We start from the raw sequence: 24,040 nt of genomic DNA, 5'->3' as shown, positions 1-24,040 counted from the left end.
ACGAAGGAGATAGTCCCTGCTCCAATGAACTTACAATGTAAACCAGTATCTTGCAAACTTTGTCAAAACGTGGCACATTATACATAGTAGCCACGGCTCGAGGCATCCGGAAGTGTGTGGATGTCGACGGGATGATGTTACATGCATGCATAATGTCATAATGTTGACATCCACGCATGCGCAAAGGCCTTCCTTACAGGCCCTGAGCCACCAGTGAGGTGTGCTGGTAGGGAAGACGCGCAGGGAGAAGAGGTGCTGTAGTCAGCTGATTGCCTACAAGATGTGCGTCTCGCCACAAGAGGCAGTCAGCCAGCGCCGGCACCTCTCCTCCGCCCTGGCATTTTGCGGCAGACCTGAAATCTCGGGCAGCACACTAGTGTGCCACAGCACACAATTTGCAATACACTGATCTAAACATTCAAGACAGACAAGCAGGATGCCAGGGTAAGGGTTACAGTTAGTGGAGGATAGTTAAACTGCTGGCTGGGAAGGGATGCTTGGATAGAGGGGCAGGTCTCTTTTCCAGGTAGGGGAAAGGTAATGTCTTGGGGGAAAAGTGATGCCACCTCATGAGACATTGATGCTGTAGGGGACAGTTTCCCAAAGGGACAGCAATATTACAAAGCTAGTCCCACAGCTATTTAGGGAAGAGGGATTATGTTTGTTGACCCCAGGCACATCTTTGTCAAATCACTGCTCCATCTGGACATACAGGGGCTGGGATATGCAGCTCTGCTCCTATTTTACAAGAGGCTGTACATTTGGCTGACCCTCTTGCAAAACAGTATGAGAATGCTACACATTCTGACTTTGACCTGTGAATTCTCCTCTCCACATCCTTTCTGAAAAGCTACTCCACAGGAACAGCACCGCCTCATTCTAATGAGAAAACTTGACAGATGGGTTCACAAAAACTATGTCACCTTAATGAAATCAAAGCCTTGAACTTCTCTCTCCCACCATAAATAGCCATCGCTAAATCAATGAAGAGATTATGAAATGAGAAGTTTTTATTTTCAAATATTTCTCTTGTCATTATACCAGTTCTAAGAGCGTCCCATTAACTATAAGAGCAAAGCTGATCAAAGAAAAACTTAGGGTACATAAATTTATTTATTTTCTGGGATTTAGTAACCATCTTTATGACGAGATTCAGCCAAGGTGGTGTACAGCAGGTACGGCTGGACATAAAACTTAACATTTTTTAAACATTATAACAATAGGGAAATGATCAAACATAAGCATAAATGCAATCAACTTGGAGATAATATGAGTCCTAGAATCCATTTTTCAAATGTGTTCTACTACTGTACTACTGTATGTTCTTAATTTGCTGTTATCTTCTAGTTGTTTGATTTCTTTATTCTGCAACAGGTATCTTTTCTGAGACAGTGACATTTAAGCCCTTTGTACTCAAGTCAAGCAAGATGTACATGCTGGAAGTCTCTTTAGGTACGCTATGAGTTGTTCAGGATTCTTATGTGTTAAAGGTTTATTTCCATTTGGGGGTAGTTTTATGAAGCATTTTCTGCATGTAAAAAGCATGTCTTACTGATGGAGAATGGCTCTTATAACAATGTGTGTTGGAAATACAAGTGTAAAATACAGCCTATTTTTATGCAATCTAGAGGTAATGCTCTATAGATCACCTAAAATTAGGCACCAGGATAATGTGAGCTAAGTATGAATTCTATACGGGCAATTGCACACAGAATTCATGTAATAGAATGCTAGCGCAAGTCTACAGTTAGGCCCCTAGCTATGGGTGCAAGCCGTGGTGTAGACATGGGTGTGAACCTCGGAGGCCTGGGCCCCTCTAGTTTGGGCTCAGGCCCCCTTCATACTTGCGGCACCAGATTTCTGGCTGATTGGGATGCTCAAGCCAATGATGCCGGCACTTCCGCACACGTTCAGTTTATACTTTAAACTGAGTGGAAGTATCAGAGTCAGTGGCTAGAGCACCTGCCAGTTTCCTTGCTGATTAGGCAGCAGCTCCAGAAGCAGTCTCTTCAGTTGGCCATCCACATCAACATCCATGCTGCAGCAACAGAAGCAGCTAAGGGACTGAGGAGAGAAAATACTTGCCCCCCCCCCCCAGTTCACCCCTGGGCCCCCTCTAAAATAAAGTTCTGTCTATGTCCCTGGCATGCAAGCAACTACACTAACTCAAAGGCTGGTATAAATGCTCACACTTATTGGTAGGCAGTTAGATGCATAAATGTTAATATTTATAACCAGTGCATGTTTGAGGACTTACAGCTGCTGAAATCTGGTATAAATGCTGGTGTGCAACCAAGAGTAATTGGTTTTATCCCAGGACAAGCAGGCAGCATATTCTTTACGCATGGGTGACGTCACCGACGGAGCCCCCGGTACGGACCTTTTTAACTAGAAAGTTCTAGTTGGCCGCACCGCGCGTGCGCGAGTGCCTTCCCGCCCGACGGAGGAGTGCGTGGTCCCCAGTTTCTTCGTTTCCGCGGAGCGGAGAAGACGTGTGTTTTTCAACTCCGTTGAAATCCTCTTTTTGCCTTCCCGCTCGTGTTATTTTTCGTTTTATTCACCTTCGGATGCTTTTTTCTTTCAGTTTAAAAAAAAAAAAAAAAAAAAAATTTTCTTTTTGCTTTATTTTTCGTTCCTGCCCCGGCGGGGCCTGTTGTCACGATCCAGGCCTCGGGGTTTGATTTTGCGGAGGCCGTCTTCCCATTCATGCCCCCGCAGCCCGGTTTTAAGAAGTGCCAGCGGTGCGCACGCCCGATCTTCCTCACTGACCCACACAATTGGTGTTTACAGTGCTTGGGACCGGAGCATCGGGCGGACTCCTGCACCCGCTGTGCCACTCTTAAGAAACGCACTCTGAAGAATCGTCAAATCCAACAAAATCTACTTTTCGGCACCGGCCCGACTATGGACCCGACTTCTTCACCTGCGGCACCGTCGAAATCGGCACCGACCACTTCGACACCGCCTGAAACGACATCGGCGCCAGGTAAGCCGGCTAAGAAGCCTTCCACCCTTGAGCGCCCTCCCACCTCGGTGGCGACACCAGTCCTTTCGGCTCCACGCCGCCCCAAAAAACGCTCCACTCCGATATCGGTGAGTGCCTCATCATCGGCCTCCTCATCGCCGGAGCGTAGAGCGGCACCCATGGAGCCAAAGAAGAAAAAAGTGGTTCCGGTGCCACCCCTGGATGACCGCATTGCGGCCATCCTCCAGGATAAGTTGCAGGAACAACTCCAACAGCAACTTAAGCAGCTCTTACCCTCTATCTTGGCACCGCTGCTTTCGGTACCAGACCGGCCCGAGCCCCGCACCGTCCAACCGGTGTCCACTCCATCGGTACCTTTGGACTCCTCCATGCCCATTCTCTCGGCGTCGCATCTCCATACCCAGGCCGAGACTATCGCCTTGACGACGACTGATCCTCCTCGGGACCGAACAGGGCACCGGTCTTCCCGCGACCCTGACCGGCACCGTTCTTCCCGGGACCGAGACAGACAAAGGTCTTCATCCCCCGGTACCGTCTCGGTACGCTCAGGCAAGTCTTTGTCTAAAACTCACCATACCGAGCCTTCCACTCCGGTCTCTCGACACGCACACACCGATGTCAGAGACCCGGACCTATGGGAAGAATCCCCTCCCGGTACCGAGGAGGATGCATCGTCGTCGGACGAAGAGCCTTCGGCCCCCGATACCACATCTAAACCTGAACAATCTTCCTTTTCTAAATTCCTCAGGGAGTTGTCGGGGGCCTTATCTTTACCTCTGGAATCTGACTCTAAGAAGTCACAAGCTTTCCTGGAGGCATTGGATTTCGATCAACCTCCCAAAGAGTTCCTAAAGTTGCCCGTGCATGATATCCTACGGGAAACTTTTTATAAAAATTGGGAGAACCCGCTGACCGTCCCTGGGGCCCCCCGTAAACTGGACAGCCTCTATAGGGTTATACCAATCCCGGGATTTGATAAACCCCAACTGCCCCATGAATCTCTCCTGGTGGAGTCCACTTTAAAAAAGACTCAGGGCTCTAGTGTTTATGCCTCCACCCCTCCTGGCAGAGAGGGCAAAACAATGGACAAGTTTGGCAAGCGACTTTACCAGAATGCCATGCTTGCCAACAGAGCTAACAACTACTCATTCCATTTCTCATTCTACCTGAAACATCTGGTCATGCAACTCTCCGCCATGCAGAAGTACTTGCCAGAACACAAAGTTCCTCTATTCCAGCAGCATATCTCCAGCCTGCTCCAACTGAGAAAATTTATGGTGCGCTCTATCTATGACTCTTTTGAGCTCACCTCCCGTGCATCTGCCATCGCTGTGGCTATGCGCCGCCTGGCCTGGCTCAGGGTCTCTGATTTGGACGTCAACCATCAAGACCGACTAGCCAACGCCCCATGTCTTGGTGATGAATTATTCGGAGAGTCCCTGGATACCACCACGCAGAAACTCTCTGCCCATGAGACCAGATGGGACACTCTCATAAAACCTAAGAAAAAGGCTCCACCTGCTCGTCCTTACAGACCACAAGCCTCATATCAGCGCAGGTTCTCCGCTAGGCCGCTCAATCCACCTTCACAGCAACCTAGGCGGGCCCGCCAACACCAGCACACCCAGGCTCGTGCCCAGTCTAATCAACCTGCCAAGCCTCTTCCTCCTGCCAAACCATCTCAGCCCTTTTGACTCCTCTCTCCAGGGCTTAGCCAGTCTTCCACCCTCATTGCCTCTTCCTCAGCCAATCGGAGGCAGGCTCCACATCTTCCTCAGCCGTTGGGAGGTCATCACATCGGACCAGTGGGTCCTCAACATCATCCGCCACGGCTACTCCCTCAACTTCCAGACTCTTCCACCAGACAATCCTCCCGTAGAGTCTGCTTCTCATTCAGCTCAAACCCCCCTCCTCCTGAGGGAGGTCCAATCCCTCCTTCTTCTCAATGCCATCGAAGAAGTGCCTCCGGAACAAAGAGGCCGGGGATTCTACTCCCGTTACTTCCTAGTTCCAAAGAAGACAGGAGACCTCCGTCCCATTCTCGATCTCAGGGACCTCAACAAGTGTCTTGTCAAGGAGAAATTCAGAATGCTCTCCCTTGCCACGCTTTACCCTCTTCTCTCTCAACACGACTGGCTATGTTCCCTGGACCTCAAAGAGGCCTACACTCACATCCCAATCCATCCAACTTCACGTCGCTACCTGCGATTCCAGGTACACCACTGCCATTATCAGTACAAAGTGCTACCTTTTGGCCTCGCTTCATCACCCAGGGTGTTCACCAAATGCCTCATTGTGGTGGCAGCCTTCCTCAGGTCTCACAACCTCCAGGTGTTCCCCTACTTGGACGATTGGTTAGTGAAAGCACCTACGTCTCCACTTGTGCTACAAGCCACTCAGCTTACCATCTCTCTCCTCCATCTTCTGGGGTTCGAGATCAACTACCCCAAGTCGCATCTGCTTCCCACACAGCGCCTTCAGTTCATTGGAGCAGTTCTCGACACCACACTAATGAGGGCGTTCCTCCCCTCCGATCGTCAACGGACTCTGCTCCACCTGTGTCGTCAGGTGCTCCTTCATCGCTCCATTTCTGCCAGACAGATGATGGTCCTCCTGGGCCACATGGCCTCGACGGTACATGTGCTTCCCCTGGCACGACTCCACCTCAGGACACCTCAATGGACTCTGGCCAACCAGTGGTCACAGACCTCGAATCTTCTTTCTCATCCCATCTCTGTGACATCGTCTCTTCAGCGATCTCTACAATGGTGGTTGAACTCCTCAAATCTTTCCAGGGGTCTTCTTTTCCATCTGCCCCCTCATTCCATGATCATCACCACGGATGCCTCCCCTTATGCATGGGGAGCTCACCTGGGAGATCTACGCACCCAAGGTCTTTGGACCCCACAGGAGCGTCTACATCACATCAATTTCCTAGAACTGAGAGCTATGTTCTACGCTCTCAAGGCCTTCCAGCACCTTCTCTGCCCTCAGGTTCTTCTCCTATGCACAGACAACCAAGTCGCCATGTACTACATAAACAAACAGGGCGGCACCGGGTCTCGCCTCCTTTGTCAAGAGGCTCTCCGCATTTGGACCTGGGCCACGGCCCGCAGTCTCTTCCTCAAGGCTGTCTATATCCAGGGCGAACAGAACTCCCTGGCCGACAATCTCAGCCGCATCCTTCAACCTCACGAGTGGACTTTGGATTCTCCCACGCTCCACTCCATCTTTGCTCGCTGGGGCACTCCGCAGGTGGACCTATTTGCAGCTCCTCACAACCATCAGCTGCCCCAGTTCTGCTCCAGACTCTTCTCTCCTCACCGTCTGGCCCCGGATGCATTCCTGCTCGACTGGACGGATTGATTCCTCTATGCCTTTCCTCCACTACCTCTGATGTTGCGGACGTTATCCAAACTCCGCAGGGACAGGGCCACCATGATTCTCATCGCTCCTCGGTGGCCTCGCCAACACTGGTTTCCTCTTCTGCTTCAGCTCAGCGTCAGGGAGCCCATTCCTCTTCCTGTGTTTCCTACTCTACTTACGCAACAACATCAGTCTCTACTGCATCCCAATCTGTCTTCGCTCCACCTGACAGCTTGGTTTCTCTCAGGCTGACCTCTCCAGGAAATCTGTCTCAGCCTGTCCGTCTCATTTTGGACGCCTCTAGGAAACCGGCCACCCTCCAATGTTACCATCAGAAGTGGACCAGGTTCTCCTCTTGGTGCCTCCGTCATCATTACAACCCCACCTCTTTAGCGGTGGAATCTGTTCTGGACTACTTGCTCTCCCTGTCCAACGCAGGCCTCAAGTCTACCTCAATCAGAGTACATCTTAGTGCCATCACGGCATTTCATGAGCCTATCCTAGGAAAACCTCTCACGGCTCATCCACTGGTTTCCCGGTTCATGAGAGGCCTCTTCAATGTCAAACCACCTCTGAAGCCTCCTCCGGTCGTCTGGGACCTGAATGTGGTTTTATCAGCCCTCATGAAACCCCCTTTTGAGCCTCTTGCCTCAACTTCGCTCAAACTTCTGACATGGAAGGTGCTTTTCCTCATTGCCATCACCTCTGCCAGGAGGGTTAGTGAGCTGAATGCACTGGTCGCCGATCCACTGTTCACTGTTTTTCACCATGACAAGGTGGTTCTGCGTACCCATCCAAAGTTCCTTCCCAAGGTAGTCTCGGCTTTTCACCTCAACCAGTCTAATGTGTTGCCTGTTTTTTTCCCGAAGCCTCATTCACACCCCGGGGAACAGGCATTGCACAGTCTTGATTGCAAGCGTGCCCTGGCTTACTATCTTGATCGTACAAGGGCTCACCGCTTGTCCCCTCAGCTCTTCCTGACCTTCGACCCTAATCGTCTGGGTCGACCGGTCTCTAAACGAACGCTATCCAACTGGCTTGCAGCTTGCATCGCGTTCTGCTATGCTCGGGCCGGTCTGTCACTGGACGGTGCTGTCACTGCCCACAGGGTGAGAGCTATGGCCGCTTCTGTTGCTTTCCTCCGTTCCACACCCATTGAGGAAATCTGCAAGGCGGCCACCTGGTCCTCAGTTCACACATTCACTACTCACTACTGTCTGGATGCTTTCTCCAGACGGGATGGGCACTTCGGCCAATCTGTACTTCAGAATTTATTTTCCTAATGGCCAACCATCCCTCCTCCCTCTTAGTTAGCTTGGAGGTCACCCATGCGTAAAGAATATGCTGCCTGCTTGTCCTGGGATAAAGCACAGTTACTTACTGTAACAGGTGTTATCCAGGGACAGCAGGCAGATATTCTTACGTCCCACCCACCTCCCCGGGTTGGCTTCTTAGCTGGCTTATCCTAACTGGGGACCACGCACTCCTCCGTCGGGCGGGAAGGCACTCGCGCACGCGCGGTGCGGCCAACTAGAACTTTCTAGTTAAAAAGGTCCGTACCGGGGGCTCCGTCGGTGACGTCACCCATGCGTAAAGAATATCTGCCTGCTGTCCCTGGATAACACCTGTTACGGTAAGTAACTGTGCTATCTAAATGCCCCTATTCTATAATACTGCACCCAAATTGTGGGAACACCCCAACCTGCCCTTGTCCCTCCCCTGGTCACGCCTCCTTTTGAATTGCACATGAGACAATTTAGGTGCACAGCATTATAGAATAGTGCATAGGCAGATCCATTTGTAAGTCCTAATTAGTGCCAGTTAACTTCTAGAATTGATTTTTGATGGCTTAGTAACTAGTTTTTGTGAGGACCTGGGATCTGCACCCAAATTTGCACACCCATACTTGAGTAGCCGTTATAGAATCCAGGGTATCTGGATAGGGCCAGGGTGGTCCTAATGCTGAGCCTGGGTGGAGTTTCGGGTTACCTAATTAATAGTGATATTCAGGTCTCTCACCAGGTAAATATCCAGATAATGATGGGACAGCAAAAAGGCTGAGTATCAGGGGACTAGGTATAAGAGCCATATTCCAAACAGATATACATAATTGCAGCCAGTTAAGGAGTGAAGCCCTAAATGGTAAAATTTGAAATCTTGAATCGGAAGCCAGGGACAGGCCTCAACGAAGGGACAACAACACACAACGAAGAAGTCGTGAGGACAAGATGTCAAAAGATCATCCAAGGGTTTTATCCATCAATAAAGTTTTTGAACCATACATCCCTTGGCTGATCTTTTGACATCTGTGTCCTCACGACTTCTTCATTGTGTGAAAATTTGAAATGTTAACATTTATACAAAGTACTGATGGGGCTAAGCGTAAGTGTTCCCTCAGTTTTTATTTCATGCCCTGACTGAAATGAGAAGCTTTGGAGAAGCTTATGTGTGTCTCGGAGGAGGTGCAAAAGACAGTGGGTAATTTCAAAATATATGTATATTCCCATTAAGAAATGGAAGTATATGTATAATTCTTGGCCTTCCCAAACTGTACCTCTTTTGAATCTGGGTACCAAAGGCTATCTACATGTATAAATAATAATGGCATTGTGAGATCTCCATTTGCATGTGTATTCAATCCCCAGATTCAGAAAAGGGTGCAAAAAGAGCCGAACAAAAGACCCGGCATGGATAACTAAAGAAGTGAAGAAAGCAATAGGGGGGATAAGAAGAATTCATTCAAGAAATGGAAAAAGGTCAAAACCGAGGAGAACTGGAAAGAACACAGGAAGTATCAAAAAGAATGTCACCTCGTGGTTAGAAAAGCAAAAAGAGAATATAAAGAGAGGCTAGCCAGGGAAGCACGAAATTTCAAACCATTTTTCAGATATGTTAAAGGGAAGCAGCCGGCTAGGGAGGAGGTGGGACCGCTGGATGACGGAGATATGAAGGGAGTGGTGAAGGAGAAGAAAGAAATGACAGATAGACTAAACATGTTCTTTTCATCAGTATTTACAAAAGAAGACACATCCAACATACCGGAACCTGAACAAATCTTCAAAGGTGACCAAGCAGAAAAATTAACATCCATGGAAGTAAGCCTTGAGGACGTACACAGGCAGATAGAAAAATTAAAAACTGACAAATTGCCGGGCCCGGACGAAATCCACCCTAGAGTATTGAAAGAACTAAAGGAGGAAATAGCGGAACTACTACAGCAGGTTTGTAATCTATCCCGGAGGATTGGAAGATAGCCAATGTTACGCCCATCTTTAAAAAGGGATCAAGAGGTGACCTCAGTTCCGGGAAAAATGGTGGAAGCACTGATAAAAGATAGCATCAAGGAGCATCTAGAGAGGCATAAACTTATGAAAACAAGCCAACATGGTTTCTGCAAGGGAAGATCGTGCCTGACGAACTTGTTGCACTTCTTCGAAGGAATTAACAAACAGATGGACAAAGGGGACCCCATAGACATTGTATACTTAGACTTTCAAAAAGCCTTTGACAAGGTACCCCGTGAACGCCTACTTTGGAAACTAAAGAACCATGGGGTGGAAGGAGACGTACACAGATGGATCAGGAATTGGTTGGCAGGCAGGAAGCAGAGGGTAGGAGTGAAGGGCCACTACTCGGACTGGAGGAAGGTCACGAGTGGTGTTCCGCAGGGGTCAGTGCTTGGACCGCTGCTATTCAATGCATTTATAAATGATCTAGATACGGGGACGAAGAGTGAAGTAATAAAATTTGCAGATGACACCAAGTTATTTAATGGGGCTAGGACTAAAGAGGACTGCAAAGATTTACAAAGGGACCTGAACAAACTAGGAGAGTGGGCAACGAGATGGCAGATGAAGTTCAATGTAGAGAAATGTAAAATCTTACACGTAGGAAACAGAAACCCAAGGTACAGCTACACAATGGGAGGGCTGTTATTGAGTGAGAGTTCCCAAGAAAGGGACTTGGGGTAATAGTGGACATGACATGAAGCCGTCGGCACAATGCGCAGCGGCTGCTAAGAAAGCGAATAGAATGTTAGGAATAATCAAGAAAGGTATTACAAGTAGAATGAAAGAAGTTATCCTGCCGTTGTATCGGGTAATGGTGCGCCCGTATCTGGAGTACTGCGTCCAGTATTGGTCACCGTACCTAAAGAAGGATATGGCGATACTCGAGAGGGCTCAGAAGAGAGCGACACGCTTGATAAAAGGTATGGAAAACCTTTCATATGCTGAAAGATTAGAGAGACTGGGGCTTTTTTCGCTGGAGAAGTGGAGACTTAGAGGGGATATGATAGAGACTTACAAGATCACGAAGGGCATAGAGAAAGTGGAGAGGGACAGATTCTTCAAACTTTCGACAACTACAAGAATGAGAGGGCATTCGGAAAAATTAAAAGGGGACAGATTCAGAACCAATGCTAGGAAGTTCTTCTTCACCCAATGGGTGGTGGACACCTGGAACACGCTTCCAGAGGGAGTGATAGGACAGGGTATGGTATTGGAGTTCAAGAAGGGATTGGACAATTTTCTGAAGGAAAAGAGGATAGAAGGGTATAGATAGAGGGCTACTATACAGGTCCTGGACCTGATGGGCTGCCGCGTGTGCGGACTGCTGGGCATGATGGACCTCAGGTCTGACCCAGCAGAGGCATGGCTTATGTTCTTATGTTCAATCTTCATATATAAATTAGAGAATGACACGGGGAAAAAATCTGTCCCCGTCACCGCCCCGTCACCGGCCCACCATCCTCTGCACCGCCCCGTCACTGCCGATCCCTTCACCGCCCCGTCACCATCACCATCACCGCCATCCCTTTCACCGCCCCGTCACCGCCACTGCCATCCCATTCACCGCCCCGTCACCGTCCCCACTGCATCCATATAAGCCTTAGTACTGTAATATTTAGCTTATTCCTTTCTTATAAATCAAAGTTCCTGCTGCTGAACTAGAGAAAGAGATGTTCAGCTGGCAGGGCTTTGTTTATAAATTTTTATCAACACAACTAATATACTATTTTATCCTAAAGCAAAAAATAAATAAATAAATATAATTTTTTTTTCTACCTTTGTTGTCTGGTTTCTGCTTTTCACATCTTCTCATTGAATTCCTTCCATCCACTGTGTGTCTTCTCTCTGCGTCTTCCATTTGCTGTTGCTGTGCCTCTCCCTTAACCCCCCCCCCCCAATTGGTCTAGCACCCATCTTCTTCCCTCCGCTCCCGCATAGTCTGGCATCTGTCTTCTTCCCACTCTGTCTTCCACATTTCCCTTGGGGGTCTGTTCCTCTCCACCCTCCTTCAGTGTCTGTTCTATTCCTTTCCACCACCACCCTTCCCTCCCTCCTTTACCATCTGTTCCTTTCTACTACCCTTCAGCTCCTCTCGCGTGGCCTATCTACCTTCCTTCCTCTTATTTTCATGGCACGTTACAATGTAATTTGTGCAAGCCACTGGAGCCTGCAAGCTCGGTCCCTGTCCCATCCCCACAAACCATCTCGCTTCTGTGCTCCTATTTTCTCCATTTCTAATATCTCCCCTATGTATCTGTCATTGCCCCCCCTGTGTCCATATACCATCCCCATGGCATGTCCCCTTTATGTCTCTGTCCCTATGCCCCATGCACATAATTTCCCCTCTTTCTGTTACCTTCCTGTGTCCAGATTTCCCTTATCTTCCTCTTCCATACCAGTGTGTCGCTTCTTTTCAACCCCATCTAGCTTTTTTCCCTCTTTCTTCCCCCCCCCCTGCTTCTAGCATCTGGCTCACCTGCCAGTCCTTCCCTTTCTTTCCTGTTGTGGGTTTTTCTTTCCGACTTCATCCCCTTGGCCCAGAATCCTTTTTCCTTTCACTCCCTCCTTCCAATTTGAGCCGGGAACACTAGCGATCGCACGGTCCCCGCGGCCACTACCTGCCTGCCCGGTCGATCCTGGTGTTTGGCCGGCTCTCTCCCTTCTCCTCACCTTGGTTTGTGGGTTTTCTTTTTCGGCAACCTGCGCGCTTTCCCAGGGAGCCGCACACGCGCGGCTGCTCAGTGTTCGATCTTCTGCTCTGCTGCAACTTCCTGTTTCCGGTTGCGTCAGAGCAGAAGATCGAGGCTGAGCAGCGGCGGGTGTGCGCGGCTCTCTGGTAGCGTGCGGGTCGCCGAGGAGGAGGATCTGTGGACTGGGGTGAGGAGAGGGGAGAGAGCTGGCTGGACACTGGAATCGATTGGGCGGGCGGGTGTGAGCTGCGGGGACCGCGCGATCCTTCATGCCTCACTGCGGGGGACAAGACCATTCACCGCCCCGCGGGCAGTGAATGGCCTTGTCCCCGTCGCCGCAGCGACTGCTAGTTTTCTTCCCCATTTTCGGCGGGTGACCCGCGGCTAAAATGCGGTGGCCGCGGGTAAACCGCCACCGTGTCATTCTCTAATATAAATGTCACTGTTTGCATGTATACCTCCTTGGACTTTCTGCTGTTCTCCAAAGTACATCTTACCGAATGCTAATATTTTGTAAATATAATATCCTCTGAGCTCCATTTCCCAGAGTTTCCAATGGATGAGCATAAAGAAAGACAACTGGATCTTTTTCAGTTAATTTAGACTTTGATTTGGTTTGTTTCACACATTCATATTAATAAAAAGGTTTTAACGGAAGTTAGAACTTTGTAGCACGTGCATATCAAATTTGCATGCATTACGTATTAGTTTGTAGGTTAATACATATTAAATTGATTATGTGTGCACTACATTTTTAAAGACACCCAAATGAACCAAATGGGTGTTAATGGACACATATCCCTAGTATTTCCTGTAATTGCAAAATAACCTGGATTCACTGAATAGATGCTGTATCTTGAATATTCTGAATTAACCACTTTGTCTTTGTAGCCTCAAATCAGATCTCACTGGGCAGATCACAATTGTATTTCACTGTCAATGAGGTTCCACATGGAATGATGACTTGCCAAGTGCAACCCAAGGATGGTGTTGAGATTTATACAGTCTTCAGTATCTTCTGCACTTCAGGGAAAAGGGTATGTCTGTACACAGCCTGCTCAACTTGTTCTAGGAAGTAGTGGCCAAGACGTTCAGCCTCCAATGAATTACGAGTATTTTACTCTGACAGCTAGTTCAGCAGCTTGGATTTTCAGTACTAGCTGTCTATTTCCTCAGTACATTTGACTTGAATGGGATGCCCCCGTAGAAGCTTCATTCCCCAGAGTCATGATGGGGAGTGAGGCAGCCTGTGCAAACAATATATATGCACCCCAAAAAACAGCAGATCACAGAGTAAGATTCACGCATAAATTTCCTCTATTGACAAAAGTACCTGACACCATATGGTCCACGTTTCGCCCATTACTGGTCTGCCTCAGGGGGTATAACAGTAGATCAGATAATCAAAAACTGTTAGTCCCCTCCACAACAAAATCATAGCACTGCTGTGCTGAGAAACAAACTAAATTCACTCAGCAAACTCAGAGTCACTTGTGCAAAGCTTTGTGGAAGGGATCAGCACTTCTTGATTGCCTGTTATACTCCTGAGGCTCCCTATTAGTGGGTGAAACATGGACTATATTGAGTACTTTTGTCAGTAAAGGAATTTTATGCATGAACCGTACTCTAGGGTCTGCTGTTTTGGGGTATTTGCACTACTTGTGCATTGGAAGAATCTCTCTTGCTTTGTTAACGTATATGCTTCATGCTAGAAAATTAGAAATTTATACTGTTTACCATATATTAAAAAAAAAAAAAAAAAAAGTAATTTAGGAGTCCTTTTGCTAAACTGTATTAAGCACTTACACTCATTCTATATACAGCGCCTAAAAAGTCAGTGACGAGCAGAATGGCAGTTAGCGTGATTCTATAAAAGGCACTTGCCATATATAAAATCTTGCCTAGTGCCCATATGTGTGACTAACATTTCGGTACGTTCATTTAGGCTGATGAGAACCAGGCCTAAATTGTGCGTGGATTGGGCATATTCTATAACAATGCACCTAACTTTTAGGAATTCCGACAATCCGCCTATGCTCCTCCTCTGGCCATGCCTTCTTTTGAGATTCATGCAGTAAAGCAGTGGTTCCCAAACCTGTCCTGGGGGACCCCCCAGCCAGTCAGGTTTTCAAGATATCCCTAATGAATATGCATGAGAGAGATTTGCATATAATGGAAGTGACAGGTATGCAAATCTCTCTCATGCATATTCATTAGGGATATCTTGAAAACCTGACTGGCTGGGGGTCCTCCAGGACAGGTTTGGGAACCACTGCACTAGAGTATATTCACGCCACTTTATAGGATGCACTTAGAAAGTTGTGCGTATAGCTTCTAATTAGTGTCAATTATAAGGTGTTATTTGCCAGTTGTCAGTGTTGATTACTTGTTAAACAATTAAATTGCACAATTAGAATTTAGGCCTTAATATGAGGTTTACTGTATAATAACTGCTAGTGCATAATTTAGCAGATATTACAAAGCAAACCATGCAGAGTTTCCATAAACATGGTAATGAAACCTGCATTTGGTATTGTGATCTGGGCAAGTGCTCCACATGATATTAATGTTCTGCCCTGTCTGTGTGTGGGGGGTGGAGTGGGGGGGGGGTGTTGCATGTTTTCTGTGGCTGTGTGAATTGAGATCACATTTGCTGAAAAATTGGTGATCACTGTTTTACTGTTATACAATCCTGAGGTTTCTAATTGGCTTGAAAGCAAACTAGTGTTTTTCTTGACCATTTCAAAGCTACTGACCTCATGTTACTATGCTCTCCTCTGGGACAGGACCTGCATTATGAATTCAGTTATCGCATAGGTAACTCTTCCAGAAAGACATTATACAAAGGCAGAGATATCCAATATTACTTCAATTTGCCAGCTGGTGATCCTGTTGATGGTTTCAAAGGTAAGTGACTAAAATCTCTAAGCATTGTTCTAACACACTTGTTCTGCTTCGACAGTCCCCCCCATCCCCTTCCCCCATTCCCAAAATAAAATATAAGGTTGGTCTAAATTATTTACAGATTTAACAGTCCCTTATTTGGACGATATTCAAAGTGAGTTAACTGATTGGGAATGGCTGCCGACTGGTTGACTCGTTTATCAGCAGCTATTTGGTCATTTTCAGCAGCACTTAACTGATTATGTTCAAGTGCAAACCAGCTATGTATGGGATATTCTGGGGGTGGGCGTTTCAGGGGAGGATTCTGGCAAGCTCCCAATTAGAGAATGACACAGGGAAAAAATCTGTCCCCGTCACTGGACCACCGTCCCCATGCCCGCAGCATCCACCCTTCCCTCTCCACCTCACTGCCCTTCGGTACCTCTCGCGCGGTCCGTGCATATCTCTCCCTCCCCTTTACCTTAGCCGCGGGTAACATCCACCGTGTCATTCTCTACTCCCAATATTCAGAGCTAACCGGCCAATGTTAGCAAATAAATAGGACTGCTATTTATGCAGTATTATCTTTATGCGTTAACGGATGGCCAGTTAGCTCTGAATATCTAGTTAATTGGACATGTGCTAGATGGCTTAAAAATGCCAGTGACCAGATATAACCCAGCAATGAATATCCAGGTTCAGCACTGGCAGCGGACAATAATAGTGCTGCCTGCCACCAGCTGAATTTCAGGGAAATGGTGTTTTAAACTTCTTGTTAATGAGGAAGGAGGAGGGGCTTAATTAAGATGTCAGACTGAGGACACTCGAAGAACGCCACCAAGTTATTACCTGCTACTAGTGGTGAAGCGAAAATCGAAGACCCTGGGTCACAACTACAATTACCTGGCCCAATGGAAGCATTCATTGAGCGGGGGCCTAAAGAAATGCCAGCCGAGATGACCTCAGCTCGGAGTGAGGGCATGTTGGAGAGCCCTCAAACCTCTCTTGAGGCAGTTAGCCTCTCATCGGAAGAGCACAGAATGCCGGCATGGCCACTCCCCCGTCCAGTATTGCAAGACATGGGGAGTGCAGCAGCGGTATCCATAGGCTGTGAAGAGGAGGAAGAACTGGCAGTATAGAGGGTAATGGCTGCTTCAGTAATACAACAGGAACCGTGTGGAACCTTGTAATTAGAAGAGGGTCTGCAAGAACCTCCGTTGGTATCTTTTCCTCCAGGTACTGTGAAATCTAAAGATTCGGATTTTAAAAGTTCAATTGCTCCATTACAGAAACCCCTGTTATAGATTTAAATTTTATTTGGGAAGCAGTCTCAATGGTACAAGTATCTCTGGGTTCTCAGTTACAAGCATTAGCCATTCACTATTCTGGGATACTTTCAGAGTCTTTAATGCTACAACAAAGAGTAGGTAAATTGGAGAATAAATTATTGGAGCAAGAAAGAAAACTGGAAAATTTGGGAGCACAAAATCAGCTCCTAATGAAAGAGAATGGTAACATCAATTTTAAGTTGGAAATACTGGAAAATATAACAAGAAAGAACAACTTAAGCCTGATTAACTTTTCTAAATCACCAACTATTTCAGCGTTGAGATTCTGAAAATCCCACAAAACTCATTTCCACATGTCTCAAAGACTTATGGGAAAGAAGAAAACTCCAGAAGAGCAACAAGAACCAGTAATTGACTTATTGGACATAACGAATTTATTAGAGTCATCAGGAATAGATCAGCTCAGTGTAGCTACACTTTTTGTTCAATTAGCCCTTGATTCAGATAGAGATTGGCTTCTAAAGTTGTTTTTTAAGCATAGAGATATACGGTACTCATTTTGAATCAAAAAATCAGAATGTACCCAGATGTGTCTAGGCTAACACAAAAATGAGGAAACAGTTTTTGCTTTTGAGACCCCAGGGAGCTACTTTTGTATTAAGATTTCCATGCAAATGTATGGTTAATTTCAAAGGAGCAAGGTACACCTTCTTTGATTCTTCACAGTTATCTAGTTATTGTGGATAATGGTGTGGTGACAGCAAGGACCCCTATCAACAGACAAGAACAAAAGAATAGTTAGAATTTTAGGTTCACTTCAGGCTGTCTGTCTGATTACCTTATTCTCAGTATTTTGTTGTAATTATAATTACTCCGATTTATCAGGATTACTCCTCCTCAAAGTATTATTGTGGGCTAACAAACATTTAAAGTATATACTTAGTTTCCTTATTTTCTTTTATTTCCTTTTGATTTACTACTGTTGTGGATACTGTTGATTTCAATATGATTGTTGATATCATGAAAATGTGAAACTCAATAAAGAAAAAAAAAACCCCCCACCAAGGAGGGATCCTGACTTATGTGAAAAGAGCTGGTAACTCTGTATTTTAAAAAGGCCTAGAGATTATCTAATTCTCTTTGTTTTTGTTAGGTTTTCAGACAGCTAGACCTTGTTCTAGTTATCCCTTGTAGCATACCTGTTAATCTTCACTGGCCCAAACTTAAATTACCTCCATGCTTATTCTAATAATGTAACTGGTGATCATTGAGTTTAAATCCAAATGTCGCAAATCAGCTGACAAATGGTGTGGCAGTATGATGGACTGCAATCGATGACCTGAAGCGAGGGCCTCTACACAATCCATGTTTCGGCAAATGTGTTTACCTTCATCAGGGGTCCACTGCTGAAAACAACCATCTGGGTAAAATGTGGACAAATGTTTGAAGCTAGAATGAGTATAATTTTTTTAAAAACTCCTGTCACTATGGCCATGTTGGGAATTTAATGTGTGTTTTGAGGGTCTGAATTTGTATTGTATTTGCATTGTATTGTGTTGTATTTTATTGCCAGCAAATAAAACAACAAATTGGTGTTCAGTCTCTTTTATTATGATGGACTTGGCACGATTGTGTTTTGGCCCACATTTAGTTTATAAGAACATAAGAATTGCCGCTGCTGGGTCAGACCAATGGTCCATCATGCCCAGCAGTCCGCTCACACAGCGGCCTTCTGGTCAAAGAACAGCATCCTAACCGAGACTAGCCCTATCAGCGTACGTTCTTGTTCAGCAAGAAATTATCTAACTTGTCTAACTTTGTCTTATGATTTTGTTTTTAATCATGATATTGTTGTTGATATTACAAAAATCCATTCGGGTTATTATTGCATTAGGAAATTTTTGCATGTTTTATGTAATATGACATATCTATGTTCATTTTAAATGCTTTTAGTATGTATCAATGGAATATAGTTTTATTTGTTTATTAAGGTTAAACTGGATTATATATAATATATCCGTGTTCATTTTTAAATGTCATTCATATAACGATGTTTTCAGGTGTTTGGGATAAGCTGCTGTACATGTATATGTATAACATATGTGCTTTATTTATATGTTTTATGCTACGTTTTTTTGCATGAAGAGAATGCTGACATTGGTATATGTATATTTTTTACATTCTTAATTACGTTATATTTTAGACTCGTGTTGAGTCCATCATAATAAAAAAGACTGAACACCAACTGGTCACCTTTGTTGTTTTGTTTCCTGTTCACTGGTGTGAAGGCAGTTTCTCCTGTTTGTTTCCAAGCAACCTGTATTTTATTGCTAAACATTTACTATCATCCTCTCTGTTGTTTGTCTCTCCTTTGACTTTATGTAGCACAGGCCTTTCTTTTGGCTCCTGTTCTCAGACATATGTTATGATAAAAGAACTTTTTGGGTTATCTACTATATATATGCAAATATGGGGTTTATTTTTTTTTTAAAAACTCTGAATCTCTTTTCAGTTACTGTCTTTACAGAGATAACTAATAGATATGGTTCTAAAACCCAGCCTTGCCCTGTAAATGTCACGGTGCTGCCAAGCTTCTTGAGAAACATGTCTTCCATTTACAAGCTGGAAGAGGAACTGTAAGTAGTTTGTGCCTTGTACTAGCTACTAAATATAGCTACTAAAAATGTCCATCTATTTCCATTGAACTGAATAAAGTAGGGAGAAATCAGCTTGTTTAGCAAAATGGAAGTAAAGGGAATGTCAAGGATAGTTTGGGGGGGGGGTGTCTGTATAGGTGGGTAGGGAAAATGCCTTCACAGGGAGGATAAGGTCATAGTGGAGAGACTGAATGAATTCTTTGCTTCGGTCTTTACGGAAGAAGATATAAGAAATCTTCCTGAACCGGAAATGGGTTTTCAAGGGTGATGAGGTGGAGGAATTGAAAGAAATGGTAATGAATTTACCTCCTTTGTAAATCCCCAGTTTTATAGATTTCTTCTGTAATGCTGTTTGATCCTCTGGATCATTATAAATACAACAGATACATCTTTCCATTTTGTTTACAGGCAGTTCATAAGCTTGACAAATCTTTCAACCCTTTTACTAATGGGAAGTCATATTGAGATCAGAAATTACATCACTTTGCTAACTAGAGTTCTAAATCGTTTGCACACCGAGCACAGTGGAAGAGTGAATGAGCTGCAGCTGCAAACCAGAAATGCATTGATTTCTTCAGTTTGCAGTTTGTCCGCCCAGGATCAGGTATTCTTCTTGCATACGGCTAGCGGTTGATTTTGAGCAGACACCTGTTGAATTTGGCAGATCTGAGTGAAGCTCGTGCCTTATCTGTGAGCTGGTTGAGTGAAGCTTTACCTCCTTCAACATGATGAATAAAGCACATATGACCAAATGGTTGGTATTTGATACTTCTCCACATTCACAAGCTATGAAGGTTAAAAAAAGCATCAGTAACTTTTTACAGATGATTTAAGTAGGCTGTTCCTTACTTGGTAGTCTGCACCTGAGGAGCTTAAAGCCTGTCCCAGGGCTGTTTTTATTTCATTTATTCATGGTCCACTCACTACTGTGTGGTCCTTTAAATCCATTTTAGGAATTTGAAGTCAGGAGTCTTACCACCTCCCTCTCCAACTCTCTTCTCTGATGAAACCGGAGGGGGGGGGAGCAGGAGAGTGGGCTTCTGTCTCCAACAGCAACTAAGAACCCCCACGAATATTCTCAGGCTTCTCTGACCAATTTCCTGGGTTCTAGAAGCGAGTACTATAGCAAATGGTACAAATCCATGCACTACACTGACAACCACTTTACCTCATCTACTTGGTACAGTTCTTAATAAAGGAACTATAGGTCCCACTATATATACATAGGCAAAGTCAGTGCAGATGAGTTTCAGGACTAGTGCTGTATAGCATCTATACAAGAAGGAACAAAGTGAAGTGGAAGGATTTAAATAATGGATTTCACTTTCATAACCTGTTTTGTTTGTGTTGTAGGAAGAAATGACTGATGCTATTGTAATGCTAACTGATCTCATGAATATTACCGGACAGGTAAATTGATTTGTCCGAGAGGCACCAAGCTATGGATATAAAATATGTATTAGATCAGATTTTTATTGAAAAGTTTTTGGATGTACAATGCTTTTTCTTTTGTATTAGGGCTAGGGTAAATGCATACAATTTTTTTTCTATCTCTGGCTCTTCAGCCTGCTACATAAAGTTAATCGGGAGAAAAGCAAGGAGTTCTTAGGTTAATGTCTGCTACTTTGAGTATCGTTAATGGAGAATCAGAGAGAGCAAGTGTGGGTGTTTTATCAGAAAAAAAAATAAATTATATATATCTACGTGGAGGGGCATAATAAAAAAAAGTTTAAGTCCCCTTTTGGCCTAAGTCACTAAACGCTGAAAGTAGGCAGCAGGGAATTGTCCATTCTCCAAAAAAACGTCCAAAATGAGTTGGGTTTTTTTTGAGAATGGTCTACCTCCACGTTCAGCAATCTACTCGCCCACACTGCCACTACATCTATCCCTACAACACATTCCCGACCAAAAAGTCGCCCAAGTCCCAAACGCCCAAACCCAGACCTTTTAGGCGAATGAGGGGCCAGTCCTTCACCTAAAAACAGGATTCTGTAACCGGCGTCTATCATAAACAACGCCGGTTACAGTATCCTGTAACTGCACCCCCCCTCACGATCGTGGCCTAATCTCTCCTGACACAATCCCCCCCACCTGAAGATCTTCAGCAGGAGAGATGCCCAAATCTCTCCTGCTGACACAACCCCCCCCCCTAAACCCGCGATCACCGGCAGTAGGGATCCCAAGCCCTCCTGTTGCCAAACCTTACCCTGACCGGCCTCTACCCCACCCCGGCACCCCCCATTACCCTGGATTCCCCACTACCCCGGACACCCCCCCCAACCTCAAAGTTGGACGGACTGACGGGTCCTTTCTCCGGCCGACCAGCAGGCTCGCCATCCTAGGAATGGTGGGCCGCCCCTTCATGGTGCATTGTGGGATGCACCGGTGGGGGCCTAGGGCCTGATTGGTCCAGGTGCCTAAGGCCCCACCCATAGGAGGGGCCTTAGGCAACTGGGCCAACCGGAATTGAACCAGTTGCCTAAGGCCACTCCTTTGGGCGGGGCCTTAGGCGCATGGGCCAATCACGCCCTAGGCCACTACCCGGTGCATCCCAAAATGCACCGGGAAGGGGCAGGCCCGCCATTCCGAGGATGGGCCTGTCGGCCAGACGGAGAAAGGACCCGTCCAACTTTGAGGTTAGTGGGGGGGGGGTCCGGGGTAGTGGGGCGGGTTCGTGGTGGGGTGGGAGCTGGTCAGGGGAAGGTTTGGCGGCAGGAGGGCTTGGGATTCCTCCTGTGATCTCGGGTTCGGGGAGGGGTGTCGGCAGGATGGCTTGGGATCCCTCCTGCCACGATCTCGGATTCGGGGAGGAGTGTCAGCAGGAGGGCTTGGGATCCTTTTCTCTCTAAGTATTCAGAGGCAGGGTAATGGCCTAAGCTGGTTTTAGATACAAAACCAGCTTTGATTATCGGTACTTGAACTATCTGTCTTTTTGACTGTCCAAGTACTGGCAGGCCACTTTTTGAACTTTTTTTTAAATTATGAGCCCCATATATATATAAGAACATAAGCAATACCTCTGCTGGTTCAGGCCAGAGATCCATCACGCCCAGCAGTCCGCTCACGCGGCGGCCCATCAAGTCCAGGACCTGTATAGTAATCCTCTATATATACCCCTCTATCCCCTTTTCCTTCAGGAAATCATCTAATCATTTCTTGAACCCCAATACCGTACTCTGTCCTATTACACCCTCTGGAAGTGTGTTCCAGGTGTCCACCACCCTTTGGGTAAAGAAAAACTTCCTAGCATAGGTTCTGAATCTGTCCCCTCTTAACTTTTCCGAATGCCCTCTTGTTTTTGTAGTATTCGAAAGTTTGAAGAATCTGTCCCTCTCCACTTTCTCTATGCCCTTCATGAGTCTCTATCACCGTTCTAGGATTTAAGGGTAAACTAGATGCACATCTCCTTAGGAGTGGCATAGAGTGACATGGGTAAGGGTATATTAGGTGCACATCTCCCTTGGGAAGCATACAGTGACAAGGGGACTTAATCTATGCCAGGCACACTTGGTGGGGCCTCCGCGTGTGCGGATCACTGGGCTTGATGGACCAAGGGTCTGATCCGGAGATGGCAACTCTTATGTTCTTATGTCCCCTCTAAGCCTCCGCTTCTCTAGGGAACAGAGCCCCAGTTTCTCTAGTCTTTCAGCATATGAAAGGTTTTCCATACCTTTTATCAATCTCGTCACTCTTTTCTGTACCCCTCGAGTATCGCCATATCTTTCTTATGATACGGCGACCAATATTGGACGCAGTACTCCAGATGTGGGCGCACCATCGCCCAATACAACGGTAGGATAACTTCTTTTGTTCTGGTTGTAATACCTTTCTTGATTATTCCTAACATTCTATTTGCCTTTTTAGAGGCTGCTGCGCACTGTGCAGACGGCTTCATTGTTTTGTCCACCAGTACCCCTAAGTCCCTCTCTAGGCTACTTTCACCCATTACCAGCCCTCCCATTGTATAGCTGTACATCGGGTTTCTGTTTCCTACATGCAAGACTTTACATTTCTCCATGTTAAAGTTCATCTGCCATGCATTCGCCCACTCTCCCAGTTTGTTCAGGTCCCTTTGTAAATCTTCACAGTCCTCTTTAGTCCTAACTCCACTAAATAGTTTGGTGCCATCTGCAAATTTTATAACTTTGCACTTCGTCCCTGTTTCTAGATCATTTATAAATACATTGAACAGCAGCTGCCTGAGCACCGACCCCTGCGGAACTCCACTCGTGACCCTTCTCCAGTCTGAGTAGTGGCCCTTCACTCATACCCTCTGCTTTCTTCCCATCAACCAATTTTTGATCCATCTATGTATGTCTCCTTCCACCCCATGGTTCTTCAGTTTCCATAGTAGGTATTCATGGTGTACCTTGTCAAAGGCTTTTTAAAAATCCAAGTATATGATGTCAATGGGGTCCCCTTTGTCCATTTGTTTGTTAATTCCTTCAAAGAAGTGCAATAAGTTCGTTAGGCACGATCTTCCCTTGCAGAAGCCATGTTGGCTTGTTCTCACCAGTTTATTCCTTTCTAGATGCTCATTGATGCTGTCTTTTATCAGCGTTTCTGCCATCTTCCCCGGAACCGAAGTCAGACTTACCGATCTATAGTTCCCCGGGTTACCTCTCGATCCTTTTTTAAAGATAGGCGTAACATTAGCTATCTTCCAATCCTCCGGGATCACGCCTGTTTTTAGGGATAGATTACAAACCTGCTGTAGTAGTTCCGCTATTTTCTTCTTTAGTTCTTTCAATACCCTAGGGTGGATTCCATCCAGGCCTGGACATTTGTCACTTTTTAATCTATCTATCTGCTTATGTACGTATTCAAGGCTTACCTCCATGGATCTTTTCAGGTTCCGGTACGTTGGATATGTCCTCTC

The 24,040-nt window shown here is 46.0% G+C and overlaps 1 protein-coding gene across 4 annotated transcripts in view; it reads left to right on the top strand.

Moving 5' to 3' along the window:
- The window catches only part of PKD1L1 (polycystin 1 like 1, transient receptor potential channel interacting), a 331,908-nt gene that overhangs the window by 140,709 nt on the left and 167,159 nt on the right, over window positions 1-24,040 (top strand). For all 4 annotated transcript variants that reach the window (XR_004538070.1, XM_033930462.1, XM_033930461.1 and 1 more), the window contains exons 27-32: window positions 1,375-1,452; window positions 13,224-13,369; window positions 15,119-15,239; window positions 19,017-19,140; window positions 19,570-19,765; window positions 20,515-20,571. Coding sequence is in view for 3 of the 4 variants with exons in the window: in XM_033930462.1 (XP_033786353.1) it covers window positions 1,375-1,452; window positions 13,224-13,369; window positions 15,119-15,239; window positions 19,017-19,140; window positions 19,570-19,765; window positions 20,515-20,571 (722 nt within the window). In the remaining variant the exon portion in view is untranslated. The remainder of the gene's footprint in view (window positions 1-1,374; window positions 1,453-13,223; window positions 13,370-15,118; window positions 15,240-19,016; window positions 19,141-19,569; window positions 19,766-20,514; window positions 20,572-24,040) is intronic.

The sequence above is a fragment of the Geotrypetes seraphini genome, chromosome 2, assembly GCF_902459505.1.
Source record: "Geotrypetes seraphini chromosome 2, aGeoSer1.1, whole genome shotgun sequence".
In the NCBI taxonomy this organism is placed as follows: Eukaryota; Metazoa; Chordata; class Amphibia; order Gymnophiona; family Dermophiidae; genus Geotrypetes; species Geotrypetes seraphini.
The sequence above is the reverse complement of the archived record's forward strand: the minus strand, read 5'-3'. Positions and strand labels throughout refer to the sequence as shown.